Source organism: Tenebrio molitor, chromosome 1 (genome assembly GCF_963966145.1).
Source record: "Tenebrio molitor chromosome 1, icTenMoli1.1, whole genome shotgun sequence".
Lineage (NCBI taxonomy): Eukaryota > Metazoa > Arthropoda > Insecta > Coleoptera > Tenebrionidae > Tenebrio > Tenebrio molitor.
In genome coordinates, this window is record NC_091046.1 from 3,422,168 (window position 1) to 3,446,833 (window position 24,666).

At 39.1% G+C, this 24,666-nt stretch overlaps 5 protein-coding genes across 12 annotated transcripts in view; 1 reads left to right on the forward strand and 4 right to left on the reverse strand.

Annotated features, from left to right (window-relative positions):
• Positions 1-4,986, forward strand: part of Adck5 (aarF domain containing kinase 5) — a 32,665-nt gene extending 27,679 nt beyond the window's left edge. For 2 of the 4 annotated variants that reach the window (XM_069061929.1, XM_069061933.1), the window contains exons 2-8: positions 890-1,097; positions 1,145-1,796; positions 1,856-2,021; positions 2,327-2,497; positions 2,546-2,723; positions 2,835-2,996; positions 3,047-4,986. In XM_069061929.1, the coding sequence (XP_068918030.1) occupies positions 910-1,097; positions 1,145-1,796; positions 1,856-2,021; positions 2,327-2,497; positions 2,546-2,723; positions 2,835-2,996; positions 3,047-3,155 (1,626 nt within the window). In that variant the 5' untranslated portion in view covers positions 890-909 and the 3' untranslated portion in view covers positions 3,156-4,986. Of the gene's footprint in view, positions 1-37; positions 179-235; positions 314-889; positions 1,098-1,144; positions 1,797-1,855; positions 2,022-2,326; positions 2,498-2,545; positions 2,724-2,834; positions 2,997-3,046 lie in introns of those variants that run through there. The other 2 variants (XM_069061931.1, XM_069061932.1) reach the window with 2 other exon arrangements.
• On the reverse strand, positions 3,185-4,962 carry eIF2beta (eukaryotic translation initiation factor 2 subunit beta). The gene is made up of 4 exons (XM_069061942.1): positions 4,820-4,962; positions 4,312-4,714; positions 3,712-4,051; positions 3,185-3,508 (listed from the first exon to the last, which is right to left on the reverse strand). Exons 1-4 carry the CDS (start codon positions 4,835-4,837, stop codon positions 3,325-3,327), a joined length of 945 nt encoding a protein of 314 aa, XP_068918043.1. The 5' UTR covers positions 4,838-4,962; the 3' UTR covers positions 3,185-3,324.
• A 140-nt stretch (positions 4,987-5,126) lies between the features above and the next one.
• Positions 5,127-9,487, reverse strand: LOC138141212 (uncharacterized). The gene is made up of 8 exons (XM_069061915.1): positions 9,097-9,487; positions 8,223-8,491; positions 7,997-8,172; positions 7,564-7,944; positions 6,769-6,974; positions 6,027-6,280; positions 5,798-5,973; positions 5,127-5,718 (listed from the first exon to the last, which is right to left on the reverse strand). The coding sequence occupies exons 1-8, from the start codon at positions 9,138-9,140 to the stop codon at positions 5,335-5,337; spliced, it is 1,890 nt and encodes a 629-aa protein (XP_068918016.1). The 5' UTR covers positions 9,141-9,487; the 3' UTR covers positions 5,127-5,334.
• A 2,268-nt stretch (positions 9,488-11,755) lies between these two features.
• On the reverse strand, positions 11,756-24,245 carry LOC138141244 (uncharacterized). 5 transcript variants are annotated; one of them, XM_069061948.1, is made up of 9 exons: positions 24,097-24,245; positions 23,848-23,952; positions 23,664-23,793; positions 23,503-23,610; positions 23,176-23,450; positions 21,747-23,129; positions 21,570-21,699; positions 21,415-21,522; positions 21,008-21,368 (listed from the first exon to the last, which is right to left on the reverse strand). In XM_069061948.1, the coding sequence occupies exons 6-9, from the start codon at positions 21,795-21,797 to the stop codon at positions 21,094-21,096; spliced, it is 564 nt and encodes a 187-aa protein (XP_068918049.1). In that variant the 5' UTR covers positions 21,798-23,129; positions 23,176-23,450; positions 23,503-23,610; positions 23,664-23,793; positions 23,848-23,952; positions 24,097-24,245; the 3' UTR covers positions 21,008-21,093. The 5 variants fall into 5 exon arrangements, with proteins under 5 accessions (XP_068918051.1, XP_068918049.1, XP_068918050.1 ...); XM_069061949.1 differs by having other exon boundaries at positions 24,074-24,213; XM_069061947.1 differs by having other exon boundaries at positions 23,848-24,228.
• On the reverse strand, positions 11,834-12,744 carry LOC138141243 (uncharacterized). The gene is made up of 4 exons (XM_069061946.1): positions 12,555-12,744; positions 12,365-12,500; positions 12,204-12,311; positions 11,834-12,151 (listed from the first exon to the last, which is right to left on the reverse strand). Exons 1-4 carry the CDS (start codon positions 12,609-12,611, stop codon positions 11,847-11,849), a joined length of 606 nt encoding a protein of 201 aa, XP_068918047.1. The 5' UTR covers positions 12,612-12,744; the 3' UTR covers positions 11,834-11,846.
• Positions 24,246-24,666: the final 421 nt, after the last annotated feature.

Consider the following 24,666-nt stretch of genomic DNA (forward strand, 5'->3'; position numbering starts at 1 on the left):
TGCTGCGCACTGGCCGCACGAATTTCGACTCTTTAAATTCCACACTTTGTTTTCATGTGATCGCGGTGGCGTGTGATTTTTTTCAGACGGCCGGACCCTTGGTCCTTCTTTACGACATTCATTCCCCCACCGCCACATCCGGTCCGAGGCTAACATGATTCGTAACAGAAAAAAAAAGGTGCGTTAAGCTTGTTCCAACTTGTTCGAATTGCGTTGCCATGACTTTTAATTATAGGACAGGATCGGATGACACTGTTGACAGCTTGGTTTATTTTACTCGCGCCGATATTCGAAAAGCGGGCTCTCGCCAGGGGTGAGTCACGGTTACGTAACGGGGCTGCTTCCCCACAAAGGAACGCTTCGATGCGCTTAAATTGATCGATTTTATCGGCCCGACTAGAAACAGGACGCGTGCATTATCAGTTTGACGTTTTGAAAATCTTTTGTTTACTGACAGCCACTGGCGTAGCCGAAGGGCACTTTGACAGCCAAATTAATCAAATAAATAATTCTATCTGCAATAATACCAAAGAAAGCATTATCGATCAATTTGACGGCCAAATATTTCTCTGCCAATAATAGAGGACAGCACTCTGCTTTATTAATTGGAACTCTAATAAAAATAGACTTTTTCATCAAGCCCAGAAGGTAACGCGATGTAAATTCAACGTTACTCGAGATTAACACCATCACGTAACAACCGCAGGACGTAATAATAAAGTTGTTGCGTAAATTATGAAGTTTTATTTGCTTTTACAAATATAGCGTAATCGTTACGTCATACAGTGTAAATACAGGGTGTCCCAAGTCAAATGATCGCGCAGTAAACAAGAAGTTTTAATTATCTCATCAAGTAGGTATCAAAGTTATTTATCGGGATGATTTTCAGGTGCATGACAATAGGACAAGATGAACAAGATCACAAGATGTCTGCTGAGGGTCACCTCCCTTGGAGGTAACAGCTCCAATTGCCGGACGAGAACCCGCCGGAAATTGGGCCTCCTGTGCGGGATGAGTCTGGGGGGCGGCACGGTGGCGTACTTGGCCCCCGACGAGAAATACGTGTCGTTCGTGGGGGGCATCCCACGTTTCTTCCGGTGAGTTGAAAATGGCCGCCTGCGCACCCGACTGACGCTGCTTTCAGTTCGCTCAAAGTCGGAGTTCTCATCTCCATCGACTATTACGTGTCCATGAAGGGGTTGACAGAGCGCGCCCCCAACTACGACGTCATGATGAGTCGCATCCACCAGAGGGCCGCCGATCGCATCCTCGAGGGGTGTCTGACCAACGGGGGGCCCTACATCAAGATGGGGCAAGGTCTGGTCTCGATGAGCCACATCTTGCCCCGAGAGTACATCCAGACGCTCAAAGCCCTCCAGGACAAGTGCCTGACGAGACACTCCAACGAGCTGGTCCAGCTGTTCATGGAGGACTTCGGCAAGCACCCCGACGAGATCTTCCAGTCGTTCGACACCACCCCCATAGCCGCGGCGAGCCTGGCGCAAGTCTACAAAGCCAAGACTCTGAAAGGCGACGAGGTCGCCGTCAAAGTGCAATACATAGACTTGCAGAGGCGCTTCTTGAGCGACGTCTCCACCATCAAGCTCCTGCTCAAAGTGGTGGGGTTGATGCACCCGAATTTCAGCTTCGGGTGGGTGCTCGAGGAGGTGGTCGACACGCTCAAGCAAGAGCTGGACTTCGTCAACGAAGGAAGGAACGCCGAAGAGTGCGCCCGAGATTTGAAGCCTTTCAGTTACGTGCACGTGCCCAAGGTGCACTGGGAACACACTAGCACGGTACTTAGGTAGTGCTGCTGAAGAGGAGAAGTCGTAATATCACATCGATACTGTTCCAGAGGGTCCTGGTGATGGACTACATTGCAGGGTGCAAAATCAGCGACGTCAAGTATCTGAGGGACAACGGGTTTTCGCTCAAGGACATCAACGTCAAGCTCTTCGAAATGTTCGGACACCAGATCTTCGAGAGCGGCTTCGTCCACGCCGATCCCCACGCGGGAAACAGTACGTAAAAATAAAAGTGTGGTGACGCGGGAAACAAAAGTCAAGTCGCGGATTGATTCGTACGACCATAATCATAATTGTCAAAGTAAAACTGAATTTCCACCAAGAAAAATGATGTCCATAGAGTGTTCTAGTCTAGGATAGGCTAAGAAGCCAACACAAACTTACAATTTACCACGTCAATGTTGCTTCTGACTTACTGTGGCAGTTTAAGCCGTGCGAATCAATCTACGACTCCGCTTTGGGTTAGCGTGGCCGACCGCGTCCGCATAATTTGTTCACGAGGTTGTTAAAAATGTTGTCAGTATTGGTGAGACGGGACGACGACGGAAAGACACAGCTGGTGTTGCTGGACCACGGACTGTACCAGCGCCTGAAGACCAAAGACATGGTGGCCTTGAGCCACATGTGGAAGGCCATAGTGCTGCAGGACCACGCCAAAATGAAGTATTATGCCAAAGAGTTGGGAGTTGAAGGTTTCCCTCGCAACTTCCGGCTTCCAAGTTTAAAATATCGTTTTGCAGATTACGTTGTGCTCGCCGAGATTTTGACCCAAGCGCCCTTGAGGATGCACCAGTTTAAGTTGAAGGTTAGACTGAGCGAGGAGGACCTGAAGCACATCGCCGAAATAGCGAGGACCAGGTTCGACGCCATAATGAAGACGTTGAGGGTGGTTCCGACGTCGCTCTTGCTAGTCATTAGGTAAAAATTGTTTGCCTTGGACGAATCTTTTTCTTGAGATTTAGTGTGAATAAAGTAGATCGCAACGCAGACCCTTGAGGCAGCCCACTCTCAATTTCTTTTTTTTGGTAGAAATTTGAACACCATAAGGGCCATAGCTCACGACCACGGCAACCCCATCGACAGGTACGCCGTCCTGGCCAGGGCTGCCACCAAAACAGCCTTCGTGAACGACACGTCGTCGCCAAAAGTGTACAGAACTCCGTTAAAAATCTACTTCGAGCTCGCTTTGTTGTAAGTCTTCGTCCGTCGAGAGATACTCTCGTTGAGTTTTGTCATTCCAGCGCAAACAAAGTGAAGAGGTGGTTGAGTGACACGATGGGCAACTTGTTGATGTGGCTGGGCTTGCTGCCGGACGTCCGAAAACTGGTCGACACGTCCCAAGTGAGCTGATCTATGTTAAGTGTTAATTTGAAATAAAGTTTATTCGAGTGTTACAATCTGGTTTATTCAACAATTGGCTATTTACGTACAAAGTGTACACAACACCTAAAGAACAGCACTTCAATTAAAAATAAGTATAAACATGCTATTATAAATATTGCGATAATACTACACCTCTCTAGGCTGTCTTCGCTCTTATTGCAGCACGTTTCGACGTTACGGCCTGGAAACCGGACTTGATGCTGGCCACGGAACACCTCGAACCGCAGGTCTCGCATTGCAAGAAGAACAGTCTGGTGTCTTTCTGTAGTATGGTGTCGGGGGAGCGACACGTGTGGCACGTGACGTACTCTTTGATATACCTGGAAAGACACATCTCAATCCGCGAAACAAAAACAAAAAAATTAAACACGTTTCATAACGTAAATAAAGTAATGTAGAGAGCCAAGGTCATTTGACGCCACGCCACGCGGGCACCGCCGACTTTTTACAATGCGCTAAAAGCAATATTTGATTGGCCGCTTCTGTTTTTTAATTTTCTCATCACAGAGCATTTTTTACTCACCTCCTTAAGACGTTTTCGATTTGTTTCTGCTGGAACCGGCCCTTGATGATCAACTGGCTGTTGCCGTCCACCGAGCCGCTGGTGCCCAACTCGGCCAACAAGAAATCGAGGAGATGTTTCGGCTGACGATGGAGCATTTTGCAGATCTCTGTGAAGTTGGCGAAGGAGGTCTTCTTCGTGCCGATTCGGACAACTTGCGGCGGTCTCATCACGAACTTCTGCTTTTTGCCGGCGGCCATGTCGGGATTTTTGTCGCGCATTATCTCGAAGGCACGTTTCAGGAGCTCGTCGTAGGTGTAGTCGCGGTCCGATCCACTCCACACGGCCGAATTTTCATCGACTAAAACGTAAAATCGTGCAGGTTTGGGGCTTCCGTGTGGAACGAGAGGCGCCATTCCCCACCCCAAAAACAATTTCAATTGTTAAAGAATGGGGTTTTGAGGTGGGGTACGGCGCTGAGTTTTGTCACGACGCTCTGGGCCTACCTGCCTCCGGGATGCGTTCGACTGACGTGCAGCATGTTAAATAACAACGATAATAATATGCACAACGATCAAATCGACTGATACAAAGCGGAGAGCAAAATGTCAAAATAAATACCATTTTCTTTATCCTCGTGCTTCTCGTCCGCCTCCGCGATCAGGTCCCCCAGGTTCCTCTTCTTTTTTTTCTTTTTCGTCTTGCTGAAGTCCACTTCTAGATCGAAACTGTCGTCGATGGCGGTATCGTCCTGGTTACCCCCTTCGGTCCCAGCGTCGTCCTTGCCGTCGCCGAGGGCCGCGTCCTGATCCTCTGCTGTGAACGGTTGTTTCTTCTTCTTTTTTTTCTTCTTCGTGAAGTCCAGGTCGATGTCCACGTTGGCATCGTCCTGTTCCTCCTCCTTCAGTTCGGCCTCGGTCGTGTTGTTCTCCGGCGTCTCGGTGGTACCCTCGGCCAGAGCCGCCTCGATATCAAAAGCCGTCTTCTTCTTCTTCTTTTTCTTCTTCAACGACGGGTCGAAAATCTGCGATTTGCGTAATTAACAGGCAATTTGTGGAGATTTAAGTGAAACTGCTGCGTGTCTCTAACCTACAAATCTGACGTGACAGATTGAAACCGATTTACTCACCGCGTCGTCCTCTGCCATGTTTCCAAAGGTCGTAACACACTTTTTGGGAGTTTTGCGATCACTTGCACTAAACAAACTACCGCACGAATAATTTTTTCAACGAAATTCTCACAAAATTCTTTCACGAACTATTGCATCAGCCAACTTTAACAACCACATGTGAAAAATGACAGTTTCTCTGGTGTAGTGAGTTGGGGTACCAACATGACAGGCTTTATAAACGAATGCCCCTGCCACGCTCCACGCATTTTATGTTTTCGAGCAACAGGGTCAAAAGTGGTGCAAGATTACGAGAATAAACACAGTCTGAGAAATTGATTTCTTTGTTTATTGCATTTCAGTATGATTCACCGCGTCCAAATATCCAATGAGTGTATTTAAGAGTTGAGAACCAGTGGCGTAACTGATACGGTTCGTAAAGAATAACAACTCTCCAACATTTAATTTCTTTCTTGTAAACACAAATTAAAAAGAACAAAACCAGTAGCAAAAATAAATAGTAAAAAAAATCACAGTTATCTGTTAGATTTTTGGGAAAAATACACCAGTCTTGTCAACATGCTGACAATAGAACACATCTGAGTTCCCCTGCCGTAACCTGGGTGTCTATTTTTGTAAGTTGTGACGTTAACGGCGACTTGTCGATTGACAAAAGTCAAAATTGTCAACAAGTCCTTTGTCCCGTTGTACTCTTTCAATTGTTTCACCAAAGACTGAATGAAGTAACTGCCATTTATGGGGTCTCGCCAGGAAGTAAAACCTTCAACGGTGGAGTACATGATTAAAATGTCTGCCATAACTGGTATCGTGTAAGAAATGTCATTTGAGACACTGTCGCTTTCCACTCTAGTGCTGTAACGGAGGCTGTGGCTAGGGTGCGGTTCCTTACCGCCGGAAGCCTGAAAGACCGCAAAACTATAATTAATTTTTCGAAAAAACAATTCAAAATGTCTGACTCATTTTCCGACACATTCTTACTTCAATAAACAACAGTTTGGGTTTGCCCGCAAGACTTGGACAACTCTGCGCTGTAAAATACTTCCACAGCGTCTTTGTTGAGTACTCCTGGTCTTTTGCAGACAAAGTGTCAGTGTGGCCGTACGTCATCACGACTATCACAAGACAATCTGACTCGCTGTGGTTCATTTGAGATACTGCAATTGTCTTCATTGATTACCCAAGGTTTGCAAGGTTTACCGTTTAGTACCTTGTTCTAGCGCACCAAGCAATTCCTCATATCGCAGATCGTTGTAGTTTAAAACCTCAAAACCCAAATCGCTCAACATTTCGATCAAATCGTCACAATCTTTGTCCGAACCGTTTCTTTTGGGACAGTCAGGAAGGGAAAAGTTGACGTGGTTGAAGATCACGGCGATTCCTCTTCTGGTGTGGGTCATGTCGTAGCAGTCCGCGTCAGGAGCGGGGGCCACATTGTCGTCTGTCTTTTCACGAGCGTGTGAACTGAAAGGGGTTAAAAAGAGGCGGTCTAGAAGAGGTAAAGGTAAAATGTGGTCCAAAGCGAAAATTACGTTATCGAGATGAAGAAACAAGTAGGTTCAGGTCTTGTTAACGTTCTCAAAGCGTGTAGTGTAGCTTCTTTAGAATCTTCATCAGTTATATTTGTAACGGGTGTTCATTTAAATTTCTCCTCAAAGTTGGCCTTGAAGAGTCGATTATGAACGCACCACGGATCAGCTGTTTAAATCTAACCTCACTTTTTGCGTTGTTTGTGTTTTTATTCTGCAGACTGACGAGTGGTGCGTTCACAATCGACTCTTCAACAACAATTTTGAGGAGAAATTTAAATGAACACCCGTATTTCTTTATTTATGTTTGACCATTACTCAAGTGTCAATCTCTTTGTTCAAATTTATTTATTACAATCTGTTATATCCCTCAACAAATAAACATAATTGAACCTTAATCTTTTCTTTTGCTTTCCGACTTACCAAAACAAATTTAGAAAATCGGTGGTGACGCTGTCACACTTCATTTTGTGGGCACTACTTTCTTCCGACATTACTAAACAAGTAAATAAATAAGTTCTTATCTCGACGTCACCGAAAATATTTGCAGGAAGTTCTTGATTAGATCTACTTACTATCTTTATTAGTTTGACTGGGAGGTCGTATCTCATACAAATAATAGGTACACTCTTGAAATCTTCTTGATCACGCGTTTGGCACAAATCAGTTGATAATTTTTTATATGACGAAGAGTATATTGTAACGGAGGTAAAATAGTCGACACGTGTCTGGAAATCTATAGCATCCGCACCTGTGTCGCGAACGGAGGTGATCTTATGACGGATGACTCATCAGATCCAGGGAACCCCGGAAGATCTTTCTTGAACTGGGTGGGATCAAGGGATCGCATAAAAGGAGATGGTCCAAGGAGTTTGTTGTAAAGAGTTATCGGCGAATAAGGGTCAAGGGATAGTGCAAAACTGAGTTCTTAAGTTAATTATGCCACAATTCCATAAAAACTATCGAATTTCATGAAAAGCATTTCCCCAAAATGACATTTGTAGTGAAACTTCGTACCAACCTAAGAAAGTTTATTAATAAATATCTCTATAGTGTTACAGTGTTTTGTTCAGCGATAGAACAATCCAAAATGGAGCTCCAGGCTACAAGAAATTGCTAAAGCCAGTTTTTACTTATTTATTTATAAAAAAAAATCTCAGCTCAAAGTAACAAAATTGACATAAAACAAACCAGTGGCACCCAAAAGTTGCACACTTATGTATCACACTTTTTGTCAAAATAGACCAGTCTCGTCAACATGCTGACAATAGAACACATCTGCTTCTGTTCGTCGTAGTGTGGATCTTCCGACTCTGACACAAAATTGACAGCGACTTCGCGATTAACAAATGTCAAAATCGTGAGCAAATCTTTCGTCCTGTTGTACTTCCGCAACAGTTTCACCAACGCCTGCACAAAGTAACCGCCCTCTTTGGGATTCCGCCACGAGTAAAACCCCTCAACTGTGGAATACATCACCAAGATGTCCGCCATCACGGGTATTGTGTAGAAACCGTCATTTGCAGCCGCGCCATCTTCCTCCACCCCAGAACTGTAATGTAGGACGTGCCCCGGGTGCACTTTCGTGCCTCTGCAAGCCTGAAACACCCGTCTTGCCAACGATGAAATAATATTTCAACCCGGCGCTCACCTGGACGAAGAAGAGCTTGGGTTTGCCCGCAAGACTGGGACAGCTCTTGGCGTTGAAGTACTTCCATAACATCGCCGTCGAGTACTCCCTGTCTTTTGCATACAACTTGCCGTTATCGCCGTGACTCATCACCACTATCACAAGGCAATCTGAGTCACTGTGATCCATCTTGGACACTGCAATTGAGCTTGCTGACGCAACAATAGATTGACAACAGATTTTGTACCTTGCTCGAGGGCACGCGCGACTTGGCGGAATGGAGGATCGTCGTAGCGCAGAACTTCAAAGTCAAGCTCTACCAACAGCTCGATCAGGTCGTCGCGATCTTTGTCCGAACCGTCTCTTTTGGGGCATTCGGGCATGGAGAAGTTGACGTGGTTGAAGATGACGGCGATGCCGCGTCTGGTGTGGTTCATTTTGTAGCAGTCCGCGTTGGGGGCGGGGGCCAAATCGTCGTTTGTGGTTTTCGGTTTTTCCGAAATTATGAAGTATGGCCTGTGAAACAAACTGTCAAGGTGATTTTAAAGGGACACCGAGGGAAATAAAGACAGTGAGAGTTCTTCAAATGATGACGTTTTTGGGTATCTTCACTCTGACATTTCTACATAAAGGAAATCTTCTATGGCGAACATTTAAAATATGAAACAGATCTAAAGTCCGTACGCTGATAGATTGCACGTTTTTAAATTCTAGTTCCAAAACATAACGCAGTGAAAAATACTAAACTCTCCATCTCAATTATTTCATGTTATGTAGAAAACCGTTGTAGCCTTGCAGATTAATTCCCGCCACACTTGTCTCTGTGTCTGTCTTCTGTCAAAAAAGGTGCAATCTATCACCGTACGGAGTATATCAAATTTAGATTGTTTCTGCACTGACGTGTCCTTCAAATGTGTATCTCTTCAAGGATCCACACTTGGGCCGTTCACGTGTCCTTACTGGTTTATCATTTACTGCGAACCTCTGTGTTTTTCCTTATTATTCTTGTTCGCTCTTCTTCTCATTTCTTGTACTGAAACTAAACCTTCCTAGGTGTAGCCCCGTTGCTCGTTTTTCTTTTCTGTTTTAACAAATATTTTTTGAACGGATTTCGTACTTACCGAAAGAAATTTAAAAAATTGCTAGTTGCATTGTCAGAACTCATCTTGCAACTGTTTGGTCGACTTAACAATAACAAAAACTGGATACGAATGTTTCATTTATATATTGTTAGGATCTTTTATCGGTGTTTGTTTTGCATAACATACAAGATTTTCAATAAGTACCTACATGATTAGATAAATTGCTTTATTCTGGGTTTTTTTGCTGTGTACTTTTATTATTTGATTCGGACATTTATTTACGTGAAAATAATACAACAGTTGGTCCAATTCAATGAGTAATGCTTAATTATATTTTTGATAAAATATGTGCCCGTTTTATGAGGAAGAATCAATTAAAATACGTCCACCATGGATATGAAAATGATTCGTGTGATAAGAGTGTTGTGATAAATCATGTGACTTCTTTAAGTGGGTTCATGAGTCACTTACAAACAGCAGAAATGATTGTGACCTTGTAAAATCTCTTCCGATGATGTCCTGATCAATTGTTCCGGGTTTTGTTTGTTTTTTTCTAACAAATTCAAGTCTCAAAAGAACTTCTTCTTTTTTAAATTTTGTTTTGTGTTCTTATATGTCAATTTTCTTCACATGGTTTGGAATAGGTAAGGATTGTTTACGTAATCACTCAACAACTCACAATCTCATTGTCAGATTTCTTTTATGTGGTACCAAGTATCTACAGGTATTTCACGAGTGATAATGAGCCCGACGGAATTACAAATGCAACCCACAATACATTTCCAAAGTTAACGTGGATCTTTTAAAAATATCGTAATTTTATCTGTCCCAACTGACATTTAAGAAAAAATTAAAATACCTACAACGATCAAAATGTATTTATCGTTGCGCATTTATGCAGACAATAAGCATTTTCCCAAAAACTCTCCGTTTTTTCACAATTTCATTTAAGCAAACAAATAACGTTTATGTCAAAACTTATAAAAGTACACAACTAAACGTTGTTAAAAAATCAAAAAACCATTGTGGTGCAAATAACACACATTTTTCATGACATTTCCTATGACTTACCACAGTGACAGATAAGTCATTTGCACCACAATGGTTTTTTGATTTTTGAACAGCGTTTAAGTTTTATGTTTTTTTAATTAATTTTGGAAATGTATTGTGGGTTGCATTTTCAATTCCGTTGTGCTGGTGAAATACCCTCTATAAAAAGTTGTGACGTTTTTTCTGATGTTGGCAACGCAAATGTTGCTCGTTGTGATGACAATTCCGTGGGTGACAGTAGCCATAGGCATACGCGCTTGTTTTAGAAAATTAATTGGCAACTTTTGTCCACGCCACTGTCTTGATTTAAACATAAGCTTTGGCAAAGCACTATTTCAAAAGTACTACCAACCTGTCAAAAATAGATACAACCTTTCATAGTCACCCGGTACTCTCATAAGTACTTTCCTAATTTCTTTTTTTAAGTTTAATTTTTCACATTTTTGTAGTTTATCTTTTTTATTTTTTGTTACTATGAACTGACCTTCACAATTTTTATCTGCTATCGTTATTTATCCATTATTCTACCAATATTTACTGTAATTTTTCGATTGGTGATCCACATCAGTATACATATATGATTTATTTATTTTTAGCGAAGCATCAGCGTGACGACACATTTTAGTAATAATAATAAAAATAGTGTAGCGTTAGAGATAAGTGACAATGTACTTAATCGAAAAAACCTCAGTGACAAAAGAATTTGTTGTTGCACCAATTGAATAATTGATTAACATTTTTATTGTTTGTAATAATTAACTTTACAAAAAGTCGAAAGGTTTTAATTTCGGCAGAGATTCCCCCATTAAACATGTAGTATCGCATTTGTTACTTTGTACCTAAGTTTGTCACGTTAAAATTTATTTAAATTTCGGAGTGACCGCAACAATCTGAAGTTTTCCATATGTTTTTTTTTATTTTGTACCAGGTGACGCTAAAAAGTTGTGACAATTTTTGATGGGTTGATAATACTTTTGAAACATTGCTTTGACTGGCGTGTGCATTTTGACATTGATTTTTAATTAATTTAAATGAGGTATTGAGGTTACAGTATATTTTTTCCTGGTAGGGGGTTACGCGCGCCATTTATGAAATCCTGCAACGAAATGCGACCTCCCTATTGGCTACTTTATTCCACTAACAACATCATCGGCACAAACTTGCCGTTATTTAAATTTAACTTGTAACAAATGTCGCAAACTCGTCTTGGTCCTCAATTCTTACATACTCGTATTAAGCTTTTAAGAAACTGATAAATTTTTAAATGTCATGTACTTAATCGTATTTTTTCTAAAATGTTCATCCGCCAGGACCAGATAAATCTGACAAGTTTCGGTTTTTATTTGAAAAATCTCCAGAGTTATTTCAGACCTTACAAAATAATGTATGGTAGAGATCATCCAGAAAGAAAACTTCGATTGAAATTAATTTTTTTGGTAAATCTTCATCAGTAAAATAGGGAGCGATTATTGCTAAATTATCCAAACATCAAACCAGACTTATGCCCTATCGAAAACGTATGGAGTACTAAGAATTGCGACCATCACCTCAACCACGCAGCAATTTTTCACTATGCACCTCCCACCACCTAAGAAACACAACTGCTCTCTTTACTATTTTATTTACTGCTACCAAAATTTCGAGAATACAATTTCATTTCATCTTACAGATGGACGAGATTCAGTTTGTCTAAATTCAAATAAATTCCTGGATATCCCACCTGAAACGAAAGTGTCATTTTAAGAAAGCTCGCGCGTCATCTTTATCTTTTTCAGACGTCTCGTCGCCAGCAACAACGTAAACCCGAAACAGAGGTTCATAATCCACAAAACGAAGCCTTTGGCTGCGATCACAACTACCGGGAGTATTCCATTGGTACACATCATTTGTTTAAAAGTCATGTACTTATTGTTGGAAGCACCGGACATGCAGTTTTTGTAGTCTACACCAAGGATTGACGCGGTGACAAAGTCCCACGCGCAGATGGTCAAAGTGAGGAGACTCCAAGCTGTCAGTCGTTGACTTGTAGTCTGTGTGCGGAGTACTGAAAGTGCAAAACAAATTGTTTCCTGGCTAGATCTTCGCGCTGTACTCACTCAAGAGGGACATCACCGTCCAGAGGACGTTCAAGAGGAAGTGGATCCACATGAAGCCAGTAAATACGCTTCCTGTTACCGTCTGGTTGGAAAATATAGGAGTGTCATCTACTCGACAAAAAACTACTCATGAGACTGACAAAATACCTTCTGGTACTCACCAAAGATGAACGTGGAGTAAATAACGAAAATTACAAGATTCCAATATCTCCTAATGTTTATGTCGATGTCCCCGGCCGCGTAGTTGTAGAGGATTATACAAAAAAGAGACATGAGCGTCCATGCTAGTCCCTCAATCTGAAAACACAATGATTCGTGATTTCGCTTGGTTGGACGGCAAAGTAAACTTACAGCACAGACGACACCTGCAATTTGTTTAACTTTGTACTCCACCTGCGACAGCTCCATCTCGACTCACTCTATCTCACTGAGATTGCAGACACATCGGTCAGTCTGTATATGTATAGCAAAGACGCAGTGGCGGCTCGTGGTGTTTGTGATCGAGGAGGCCAGTCAAAATGTGAGAAAGACTACAGTAATGTTCTGAAGATGAAGATAGTTTTCATTATTCTCATAGAGGTTCTAGTTACAACAAAAGTATGTGACATCGGTGTAGAATTTCTTTTATCAGATGAAGAAAATTGAGTTTTGATTAAGTGTTTATTTAAAAAAAAAAATCATTTTGTTTATAAATAAAATTTATGTAAAATTATGCGTATATTATAATATACCTAAGGCAAAGTAAATGTTTTTGCCTTGACGATTGTATGATACGCCACTGCCAGCGATAAATTGTAATGTAATGTATACTTTAAGTTAAGCAAACGGGCTGTAAATTATAAAGTAAGGCCCGTTGTTTTAAGAAAACGCATAAAACAAATAGGAACTAACATTTTTACTCCTCCTTCGTCGGGCCTCAAATTTTGGCCGCGGGTGTAATCTTACACTTCTGGCCCTCAATACGTAAATAACTGTGTATTATTATTTTCGTTATTTGATGTATCACGTATACTGGGTGCCCCAAAACTCGCGACAGCTTAGCAGTACGTTTTTAAGTAGTCATTATATTGAGGCCTATTCTGTAACTTTTATGTTAAAATTGACAGGGATGTTAAAAGTTTAATTATAACAGAAATGTTAAAATTTTAACATGGATGTGTATTCTGTAAGGTAATTTTTAAAGCAACTGTTATAGTTAATTTTTTTAACACGCATGTTAACACTGACAATGTTGTCATATCATACCAACACGTTTCTCCTTTACTATCTCATATCATATCATAGTATCTCTCCTTGTTCTGATATTTAATTTTGACGTCTGTCATCATATTTTTCATTTTCATCATTAAAAGATTCAGAAAATGAGCGTGCGTTCAAGACTACGCATTACAACACGGCAACTAGAAGCTCTTGTTGCCTTCTTGGAGAACAATAAGGAGAATTTGACGGAAAACAGAAAGCTGTTACAAAATTAAGCTGGGATAGTAGAAAGCAAATTAATAAATTAAAAAGCAATATGAAATAATAACCTTGAAGGTCCAAAGCGCTCAGTAGAAGAGTGGAAACGTGTATTTCACTACTTATTTGTCTTGAAGAAAATATGCTTTTAAGGTCTTTGGGAATCTAAAAGCAGAAGAAGAAATGGTGGTGGGTCAGTCAAGGAAAAACCTCTGAGTGATATCAAAGAACCAATTTTAAACATACCTACTAGGTACGGTCGGTGGACAAATAAAACTGGGACACTTAAAATTTAATCAATGTAAATCAGACCATTGAATTGTCAATATATTTGTCAGTGTCTATATAATATGTCATACCCAAAGTTAACCTATTTGTGATAAAACCGTAATTAAACCATGCAAATTTGTAAATTTTGACTTATGTGATTGTCATTTTTGTCCCAGTTTTATTTGTCCATCGACTGTACATACCTACATAGTATTGTTGCAATTGACGATGCACCAAACGTTTCTGAACCTGGACTTAACATAGGCGGAGACATAATAAACCTTGTGGGAGACATAGAAGCAGAAAGAAGTGATAATGAAGATGTTCAAACGTATTATTAAATTATCTAAATAACAGAACCAAAGCCAGTAACAATGGATGCACCTAATATGACACAACAGGTACCAGAGAGACAAAGAAAACGAAAATTGCCTCAAGTGTCGCTGCAAGACAATTTTAATCCAATTGATCTTATAAAAAGCCAAGAAACATTGGCTTTATTTACGCATCTCTTTTCCTTTGTCCTTGAAGGAAAAATATATTTGAGCATTATTTACCATAATGGTTTGCGAAGTTATAAATTCCACCATTTTCTTCTTCATTTATGTCAGGATCAGGCCAAGGAATTCGAAAATGTTGACAGATGTTGCAACTGTAAATGATTTCGGCTGCTTAATGTAATGTAAAAAGTAATGTAAAGTTCTGTCTTTCAGAAGACATCTAAATCTTCCTTTTATTCGAGGAGATAATAATTTATAGCATGATGTTAAATTTTAAAGGCACATAAGGAGAAGTCGTTAACATTTTAACAATAACAGGACATATTAACAGGGTCTGTCAATTTTTTAACATAACATCGTTTTACAGAATACGATTTGCGATTTTAATGGCTGTTATTTTATAACATCATGTTTAAAATTAACATATTACTTACAGAATAGGCCTCAATATCAGGTAAAAATGTTTAAAAAAATCAATCTTCTTTTTTGTAGAAGATATCGTTACACTAAATGTGGCAACATTTAAAACATTCTACGGAGTGATCAAGAATGACTGAGTCTGTTGGTAACAATGAAATTTGGCAAATTTAAAATTTACCAACGAAGGTTAATTTTTGTAATAGTATAAACATAACCTGCATAACCAAGAATGTTTTTAATGTCATCTCAAGTTGGAAAATCCGGTCAGTGCGTGGTCAGTGCCAATTACTAGACAAAAATCACCAGTATTTTCAATTGTTTCATTGCCAACAGACTCAGTCATTGTTGATCACGGTGTATGTATCCCAATGGTCTGCAAATATTTCATTTTTGTTGTATCCATGGAAATGAGAGAGCAAAATCAAAGCCAGGTTGCCGTACGTTATTTGAGGTAAAACCGACATAAAATTACTACTTGGAAATGCTGGAAATAATGAAGAAAATAATTGCAAACCTGATTATACAATCGTTTAGAATTATTATGCCACTGACTAGTAAAAGACAAAATCTTTTTTAATATTTAAAATAAATGAGATGGAAGCTGCACCTTCTGAGCCCCCATATCTACAAATCTAAGAGGTATAGATTTTTTTTTTCATTATCTTCTAACATGAGTTGACATTGTCCCATTGAGTTGTTCCGCGAATTTTGGGACACCCAGTATTTGTTTTTAACCCTCCCCCACCCGGCGGCACGGCAATTTTGCCGGAGTACATACACTATTACAGATATTACTATCAAGTAATAGTGCAGTGCTTATCAACATAATTTCAGGCGTCTCGCCTCCACATTTTGACTTTTTTGTGTTTTATGTTCTGTGTCAATGTTAAGGAATTTCATCACGATATGACATGAGTATAATAATATACCTTTTTGTCTGGTCTGTTATGCTGAATATGAGTGTCAGTTAAAACTGTACGATCAAAATATAATTTGTAATTGTCATTTTCCAAACAACTTTCTGGTTTATAAATATAATGTTTTAATTGTTTTATTTTATGTATTTTGTGTGCAATATTTATATTTTTAAATATTATTTCGTGAATTTTATAGGGAGAAGCCGCCACTGACAAAGAGTTATGTAGAATGGTTTTTGACGTTCACTATTTCTTCAGGACGATAAGTTGAAACAGCAATCAATAGGTAGAATGTTTAGTAGGTACCACTTATGATACCTAGTTAATTCATTGGAATAAAAAAGTACACAAAGTAATGCAATTGACGTAAGTCCCAAGGACATAATCCAGATTATTTATCTGCGATGCAACACTCATAATGTATTTATTTAACGAACGAGTTGAATACAACTTTTTTTTGTTCGACGAGCCCCTTAAAGGCTCTAAATCGCTTAAAATCCTTTAAATGAACTTAACGTTTCGTTTTGACAAGTTGACATTTATCAAAATCCGTTTACACAGGAGAAAATTCTCAAATTCTGACAGTGTCGAAAAAAAAAAATTAAAAACATAACTACAGTGTGGAATAAAATGATTTACATCTAGTTACCTTTGCATTACTCTTGTAAAAATACGAAATGCCGCTCTACAAAATAGAGAAAGCCTAACCTCAAAATATACAGGGTGTCCCAGAACTGGCTCCCCAGAGAAAAAAGGGAGCCTTAGGGCGAATATATTAACGTGTATTTTGTAGAAAAAAAGTCCTATCTCAAATGATAACCGAGAAAAGACATTCTGAAGTTGACCAATTGTTGAGCATCATTAAGGTGGAATAATCGCAATTTTGCGTTGCCTAGGTTTCCTTTTTATCCGTAAACCTCTATAATTCTGTCCATTTGATTTGGTCCACTACATTTATTAGAATGATTGTTTACGTCAGTTTGACATTTGTTATAGAATTTCGCTGCGATATTTAATTCAAGTGTATCATTTAACATGTATTCTTCCTCTGAGTACGTAGATATGATTCTTACTTTTGCGCGATGTGGGAACAATGCATGTGAAGCAGTAAGGTTGTACCGTGACAATTTCCACAAAGACAAAACAATCCTGAAATTAATCGCTCGGGGTCGAGAAACGGGTCAGATGCAGCCAGTTCGAAGAAGAAGTTAGGGGTGCTCCAAGAAATGTAAGGACTGTCGAACACGAGGAAGCCGTACAGAATGTCTTTGAGGAAGACGGCACCCGGAGTATTCGAACAGTTTCTCGTGAAATGGGTTTATCCAAGAGTTCGGTGCAGAGAGTTCTAGCTGATAATAGGAGGCATCCATAGATCCATACCACTATACACGAGTACAACATCTTCTGCCAGAGGATTATCCAATTAGGCGAGACTTTTATCTATGGTTAATAAACCAAAACGATGCTTCACACTTCTTGTCACGGATATTGTTTTCTGATGAGTCGCTATTTTGCCGGTAAGGTTGTTCCAATTAGCACAACCTTCATATCTGGGCAGAGGAAAATCCAAGAGAATAATTTCTCAGAGGTTTTCAACATAGGTTTTCTGTTAATTTGTGGACTGGGCTATTGGGCGATCGTTTGGCAAGTATAAGCGTGGTGGATCCTTCCATTTGTTAAAATTCCGAATCCCCGGCTCTAGATTGGACCGTTTGAATTCGCCGCAAGATTAACGGGGACAAGATATGCTCAGTTCATTGGCACGGAGCTACCTGATTTACTTGAAATTGTACCTCTTGCTTATCGCATAAATGACTGATTCCAACATTTTAGCAGAAACGTTCGGGAAATTTTGGATAACCAATATCCACAGCGCTGGATCGGTCGAGGAGGACCGCATCATTGGCCTGACAGGTCTCCAGATCTGAATCATTTATCGGCGGCCCATAAATTCAGAGGCTGATCTGAGAGTTTGAATTCAGGAGGCTTTGTTTCAGTTACTGAAGAAATGATAACTAACGATACTACAAGAAGTTTGTTACGTAGAGCACAATTGTGCATTTAAATGAATGGTGGTCATTTCGAACATCTGCTTTAACATTGTTACCTATTTAAATAAATGGTTCTTTTTAGAATCGCTATTTTTATTGTTGTATTTCGAATTTTGCAATTGTCAAGTCTTGATGTTGATGACAGATAAACGTCAACGAATTTTTATATCGGAAAACGTCAAATTTCCAGTTGCCCAAACATTTTATTGATTTGTGCGATATCAGAGATTTTTTGTTGTTGTTTAGCAACCGATCGGATTTTTTAGTAATACCTGAGGACGAGCTTCCGGGATTGGTGAAATTAAAAACTTTGTAACTCGGTAATTTGAGCTATCAGAAAATTTATTTTAGTCAATTTAGAGTCTTTTTTGTTGTCGGCACATGCCTGTTTTCTCTGGGGAGCCAGTTCTGGGACACCCTGTATATCCAAATTCCAAATGTGATTTATTGCGAAGGGATGATATGAATGCAAAGTTGAGATTGAAATTAAAAAGGAGCTAACAAAAGCAAGTCACAGCTAGTGTTAAAAGTGGCCACCAACGTTTATTAATTCAATTTAGTAAATTGTAACAATTGTCAATTCGATTGATGACATTTATTGACAGAACTAGTAGTTCGGCACTTCGAAAAAAAAAGTAGAGCGGTACAGGAAAATTTACATGTGCAAAAATTCCAAAGGTAACTAGATGTAAAAATGATGTAAATCATTTTATTCCACACTGTATTTATCACACTAATATACATATATTTAATTTATTTATTTTTAGCAACGTGATGACACATTTTACTACCAACAAAATAAAGATTGTGTAGCGTTAGAGATAAACTGACAATGTACTTAATCGAGAAAACATCAGTGACAAAAGAATTTGTTGTCACAATTGATCATTTTTTGAAGTGAAAACTTCTTTAGGCGCGCCACATACAGTTAATTTCAAAATTATACAGTACACCTAATTTTCTACAGTGTGAAATGCACTTATATTTTTTGTCAATGATCAATGGTCAATTTTGACAAACAAATTCCGAATCTAACCGAAAACGCGAAAGTGCTCATTCTTTCCAAATTAGAAGAAGATCCGGGGGGTAGCCCAGTATTATAAACATTGCGAAGAGCACCGTGCAGAGGATAAAACAGACAATATTATGGTGTTATAAAATTTCAGCGACATTTTATGTTGTCAAACTTACCTAACCTATAAAAAATATGACGTTCAAATTTCAAAAAGGCATCTTTACACGTGGAAAAATCTGTAATAAATCGACTTCTTGATTTCTGAGGTGTACTCGATAATTTTGAAATTAACTGTACATTTTATTCCCGGGCAGTGAATTAGTTTCATGCGACACGGTAAAATCGTTCGCAGCACAAGCTAAAATCGGAAAATCATTCGCAGCTCAGCGAAAATCGTTCGCAGCGTTCGCAGCACGACACGGCAAGCTAAAATCAAGGGAGTCGAGTTTTTTAGCAGAGCGAGCGAAAAACAATCAACTGTGCGTTACTTGTCAATTTTAAATTTTCATTGTACGTTAATACGTTATGTTGTGACCTGACTAACCTCAGTACAGAGCTGCAGGAGTAACTTTATATACAGGTGTTTTTTGAAATGCGTGCACAAATTTTAACCACGAAACATGATATACAGGTTGTATTTTTAAAATGTGCCGAAATTTTACTTACGAGGTTGTAGGACAACGTAGAAGACTAAAAGCAATTTTTGATAGGTTGGTAATACCTACTTTTGAAACACTGCTTTGACAAAGCTGCCGTTTACATCATGACATTGGCGTGCGCAAGTCATTATGACATTTATTTTTAATTATTTTTCTAAACTAATTACGTACGCCTATGTCTACTGTCATACAGGTAATTGTCATAAAAATTGCATTGCCAACAGATGAAAGCATGTCGCAACCTTTTGTAGTGACTTGGTAGTATCCTGTGCTTGTCTCTCTATAAAGTAGATAAGGCATTCTGTCCAAACCTTCCAGATTACCAGAGTTGAAATGAATGAAAATACCATATTTTTAACCACCCAATCACTTTTCATTCTGTTCTTAGTTAATGCCTCAAAACAGGAAGTAGACAGTTGGGGCCAGATCAGGGCTGTAACGTGGACGATCGTAATTTTAAGGTCCAAGGTTAACTGTTGCGAAATTTTACGTCAACTTTCAGAAACAACTTTCAAATCTCACTGTAATGTTGTTTTTAACCGTTTTTATGCAACCCTTTATACACAATTAAAAAGCAATTTTGTTATCTGCATCTAAAACTGATAACATGTCTCAATAAACTTTTCTGACATAATATAGCTATTAATATCCTGCGTTCAAATGAAATCCTGGGCTGGGCAGAGGCGTTGGAAACCGTCAATTGTGGTTGTTGTGCTTTTTTAAAGCGTAGATTAATTGGAGCATGTTGACAGCTAACCTAAAATTTAGAGCTTTTTTTTTTCTTTTTTTTTCTTTCTTTGCAATGTTTTACATTAAGAACGATTCCTATTTTCGAGGCAAATATCTAAGGGCACCCTTTGCTGAAAACAAACATGTCCAATTATGTCCCGATCAAACAAATGTTATTCGTGTCAAACAGCGGGAAATTCAAACTTTACACTGTTCTAAGCGGTTTAATGTTTGTAACGCCTACTCAGCCCTGGATTTCATTTGAACGCGCGATATAACGAGAATATTAAGCGATTTATATCAGGACTTTGGGAGGTGACGAGGCGCTAGCCGAGTCATCCTCATAGCAACGTCCGAGATGGTTTAAATCGCTAATATTCGAGACACATTCAAAGCTTTATCATATCATTGTATCTAACGTATTCTGAGCACGTAACTAATGTATTATTATGAGTAACTAACATATCATAAGTAACTAAGGAAGCTGAGTTATTCTAATATTATGGACTTCATAATTATCAATAAATGTGTAATATAAAGTGATCATAATCGTTAATGATACGATAAAAATATTATTCGGGTGAATCAATCAATACTATTTTAAATACATTTTTATCTAATACCATTTGATACCTATCTATAATCGAAAAAAATCTCATCAGTTGTTTTTTTTTTTCAGTATTCTTACATTTGATATTTTGAAAAATGTTGCGACTGATGTCGGATTGGTTCGTAAAGATAAAGGGAGTAGCAGGTCTAGGTGTTCCGTAAAAAACAACAACAAATCTATAAAAAAACGTAATTTTAATAAATGTTTAGTAGTAAAAATATTAAGAACGAGAATGTGGTAACTTGGAGCCTGAAGTGTAGTTTACGCTTGGTTCGCTGCGTTCATCAGCAAAAGAGCGAGAGCAACGTTTACGAACCACAGAACGAAGCCTTTCGCTGCCACCACAAGCACCGGAAGAATTGCATTAGCGCATATCATTTCTAACACGATTGGATTCAGTTGGTCACTTCTGACAAAATCTAAACACTTGCCATAATCCGCACCGAGAATCACAACAATGATAAAGTCCCACAGGCAAATCGCCAAAGTGACGTAGCTCCAAAGCGCTGTCTTCTTGGAAATATCTTGGCTCCAGACTGCAACGAATTCTTCAGTCGCAGTTTCTCCACTTGGCTGACTTACCGTAAACAGAAACCACCACCCAGAGCACGTTGAGGAAGAAGTAGATCCACACAAAGCCAGCGAATGTGGCTCCGTTGAACGACTGATTGTCGAAGACGTCACCACTTTCTGCAACGTTGACGTTTAACCAAGCCCGCGAGTTGTCGGATACTTACGAAACAAGAAGAATTCGTAAATGGCCAAGTTGACGCTGTCCATGTAAGTCGTCGTATTTACATCATGGGGAGGACTGTTGTAGAGGACTAGACATATCAAGGACATGAGCGCCCACGCTGATCCTTGGATCTGGAAGTGCGGCGTCAATTTTGCGAGGGGAGGTTTTCGCTACTTACGAATCCAAGAGCGCAAGAGAGTTTTTTGATCTGGAAGTCTGTCAGTCCCATTGTGACAGTGGAAATGAGAGAATTTGCAGATTTTTCAATATATACCACATGTCAGTTATCTAAAGCAATTTCGGCTGTTCACTAATAAATTTTCAAGCAATAAAACACTGATAATGAATCATCTTACACAACAAGTGGGACAATATATGGGTATATGGTACAATTTTGGCAGAGACAATAATGGATAATAAATAACTATTTCATTATTTTGTTTCATGACATTTTCAACCAATGAGAGTCTGCAAAAACGTAATTCGACGAATTTATTTCTAGTTGCATTTTCGCAATCAATTCTGCAACAAATTGTTTATCTGTATTTTCTGGTTGATTTAAGGAAGCTTCTCAAAATGTCACAAACTCGTTTTTGTGTCTAGAGATTTTCAAATGGAGTCACAAACTCGCTCTTGTTAAGAAATTATCACAAACTACTAAGTGTTGTCAATTTCTCGATTGAAACATTCCTATGTAATAACCTACATCACAAACCTATTTTTGTCATCGTAGCAAATTTAGTTGACACAAACTCGCTCTCATTCCCACACACATCACAATCCACTGACTGAACTATTTGCTCCAACGAAAACTACCAAATTGAAATGTCACAAACTCATTTTGTCTCCACAAGGCTGACCAATGATATATTTACATTTACTTTCTTTGAAAGTCAATCTTCCGTAAATCTCCTTGGATGAAATTGTATCTAATTGTTTGTGTGGCAAATGTGACAAATGAGAGTTTAGAACATGTCTCGGTTCGAAAAACTTTATAAAACTTTGTCACAGTCTGTTACTTTACCAGCACAACATCTTCTCATCGTCACAAACTCGCCGTCATTTAAATAAATTGAGAACAAATGTATTGAATGTCACAAACTCGTCTTTGTCCTCACTTCTCACACATTAAGCTTTTAAGAAACTGATACATTTTGAAATGTCATGTAATCATCCTATTTTTTGTAATAATTGTTCTTTGGAGACAGTGAATACCACTTTATCCGGCTCGAAGGACCAGATAAATCTGATAAGTCTCGGACGACATTACCAATCAAATCGATTTGAATGTCAAATAAAATCGAAGTTTTCTCGATGATCTCTCCCATCCAGACACCAAACCAGACTTATGCCCTATCGAACACGTATGGAGAACTAAAAATTACGACCATCACCTCAACCACGCAACAATTTTTCACTTCCACCACTTAAGAAACACAACTGCTCTCTTTCCTATTTTATTTACTGCCATCAAAATTTCGAGAATACAATTTCATTTCTTCTTGCAGATGGATGAGATTGAGCGCAGTTTGTGTAGATTCTAGGCTCCTGGATATCCCGCCTGGAACGAAAGCGTCATTTCAAGAAAGCTCAAGCGTCATCTTTACCCTTTTCAGTCGTCTCGTCGTCAGCAACAACGTAACCCCAAGACAGAGGTTCATAATCCACAAAACGAAGCCTTTGGCTGCGATCACAAGTACCGGAAGTATTCCATTGGCACAAACCATTTCTTGTGAAGCCGCGTTACTAATGAAATACCCGGAAATGCAGTTTTTGTAGTCTACACCAAGGATTAAAACGGTGACGAAGTCCCACGCGCAGATGGTCAAAGTGAGATGACTCCAACCTGTCAGTCGTTGTCTTGTAGTCTGTGTGCGGAGTACTGAAAGTGCAAAACAAATTGTTTCGTGTCTAGATCTTCGCACTGTACTCACTCAAGAGGGACATCACCGTCCAGAGGACATTCAAGAGGAAGTGAATCCACGCGAAGCCAGTAAATACGCGTCCTGTTAGCGTCTGGTTAGGAAACACAGCACTGCCACCTGCTCGACAAAAAACTACTCCCGAGACTGACAAAATACATTCTGGTACTTACTAATGAAGAACATGGTGTACATGCTGTACTCTACAAGATTCCAGTAACTCATAGTGCCAATGTAAATGGTCTCGGAGTTGTACAGGATTATACATATAAGGGACATGATCGTCCATGCTAGTCCTTCAATCTGAAAGCGTAATGATTCGTGATTTCGTGGAGTTGGACAGCAAAGCAAACTTACAGTACAGAGGACACCTGCAATTTGTTTAACTTTGAGCTCCACCTACGACAACTCCATCTTGACTCACTCTAATTCACTACTGAGATTGTGGACACATCGGTCAATCTATATATAGCAAAGAGTTATCTAAAGTGGCTTTCGAGGTTCACTAATTGTTCAGGACAATAAGTTAAAACAGCGATTATGCGAAATCAATAAGTAGAATTTTTAGTACCACTTACGATACCTAGTTAAGTTAAAAATGTGTACCAAGTAATGCAATTGACGTAAGTTTGGAGGACGTAATCCAGATGATTTATCTGAGATGATGCGACACTATTAGTGTAACATGATTCTTCCTGCAAGCAGATTATGTACTTGGCACATTCAGTGACGAAACTGTTCTCTGAAAATAGCCATTACCTTTATCTTGATAAAAGAATTTTAAGATAAATGTGATAAGAGTGAATGTTATATTTTTAGCAACAATTTATTCAATTTTCACATATTTACTAAATTCATCTCACATTCTCAAGTTCACAAACACGCTTTCGTTCACAAACTCGTTATTATTCGTACAAGATTTATTTTTCACCACATTCTCATAGTCACAAACTCACATTCTAAAATAATACAGAACAAATACAGGGTGTTGTTGAAAGTTGCACAGATATTTCAACCACGAGCTACTGGTTTCATGTAGAACTCGGGAAAAATATCTAAAAAATTCTAAGTAAAAAAATAAAATGACATTTATTTTTTGAGATATAATTTTTTTAAATTGGTTTTAGTCTTCTACGTTGTCAAACAACCTCGTAGGTAAAATTTCGACACATTTAA

Excerpts from the sequence above, each read along its gene's own strand:
- eIF2beta (XM_069061942.1), bottom strand. Across the intron at positions 4,052-4,311 it reads GCACGAGGATAAAGAAAATG|TCGATGAAAATTCGGCCGTG; the intron begins GTATTTATTTTG and ends TTTACGTTTTAG. Across the intron at positions 3,509-3,711 it reads ATCGAAAACGTCTTAAGGAG|GTATATCAAAGAGTACGTCA; the intron begins GTGAGTAAAAAA and ends GTGTCTTTCCAG.
- LOC138141212 (XM_069061915.1), bottom strand. The coding sequence starts at position 9,140 with ATGAGTTCTGACAATGCAACTAGCAATTTTTTAAATTTCTTTCG. Across the intron at positions 6,281-6,768 it reads GATTTTCTAAATTTGTTTTG|TTCACACGCTCGTGAAAAGA; the intron begins GTAAGTCGGAAA and ends AACCCCTTTCAG. Across the intron at positions 5,719-5,797 it reads CCAAACTGTTGTTTATTGAA|GCTTCCGGCGGTAAGGAACC; the intron begins GTAAGAATGTGT and ends GCGGTCTTTCAG.
- LOC138141243 (XM_069061946.1), bottom strand. The coding sequence starts at position 12,611 with ATGGAGCTGTCGCAGGTGGAGTACAAAGTTAAACAAATTGCAGGTGTC. Across the intron at positions 12,501-12,554 it reads TTGCAGGTGTCGTCTGTGCT|ATTGAGGGACTAGCATGGAC; the intron begins GTAAGTTTACTT and ends TTGTGTTTTCAG. Across the intron at positions 12,152-12,203 it reads GACGGTGATGTCCCTCTTGA|TACTCCGCACACAGACTACA; the intron begins GTGAGTACAGCG and ends TTGCACTTTCAG.
- LOC138141244 (XM_069061948.1), bottom strand. The coding sequence starts at position 21,797 with ATGGGACTGACAGACTTCCAGATCAAAAAACTCTCTTGCGCTCTTGGA. Across the intron at positions 21,700-21,746 it reads TCTCTTGCGCTCTTGGATTC|ATCCAAGGATCAGCGTGGGC; the intron begins GTAAGTAGCGAA and ends CCGCACTTCCAG. Across the intron at positions 21,523-21,569 it reads TTACGAATTCTTCTTGTTTC|AAAGTGGTGACGTCTTCGAC; the intron begins GTAAGTATCCGA and ends TCAACGTTGCAG.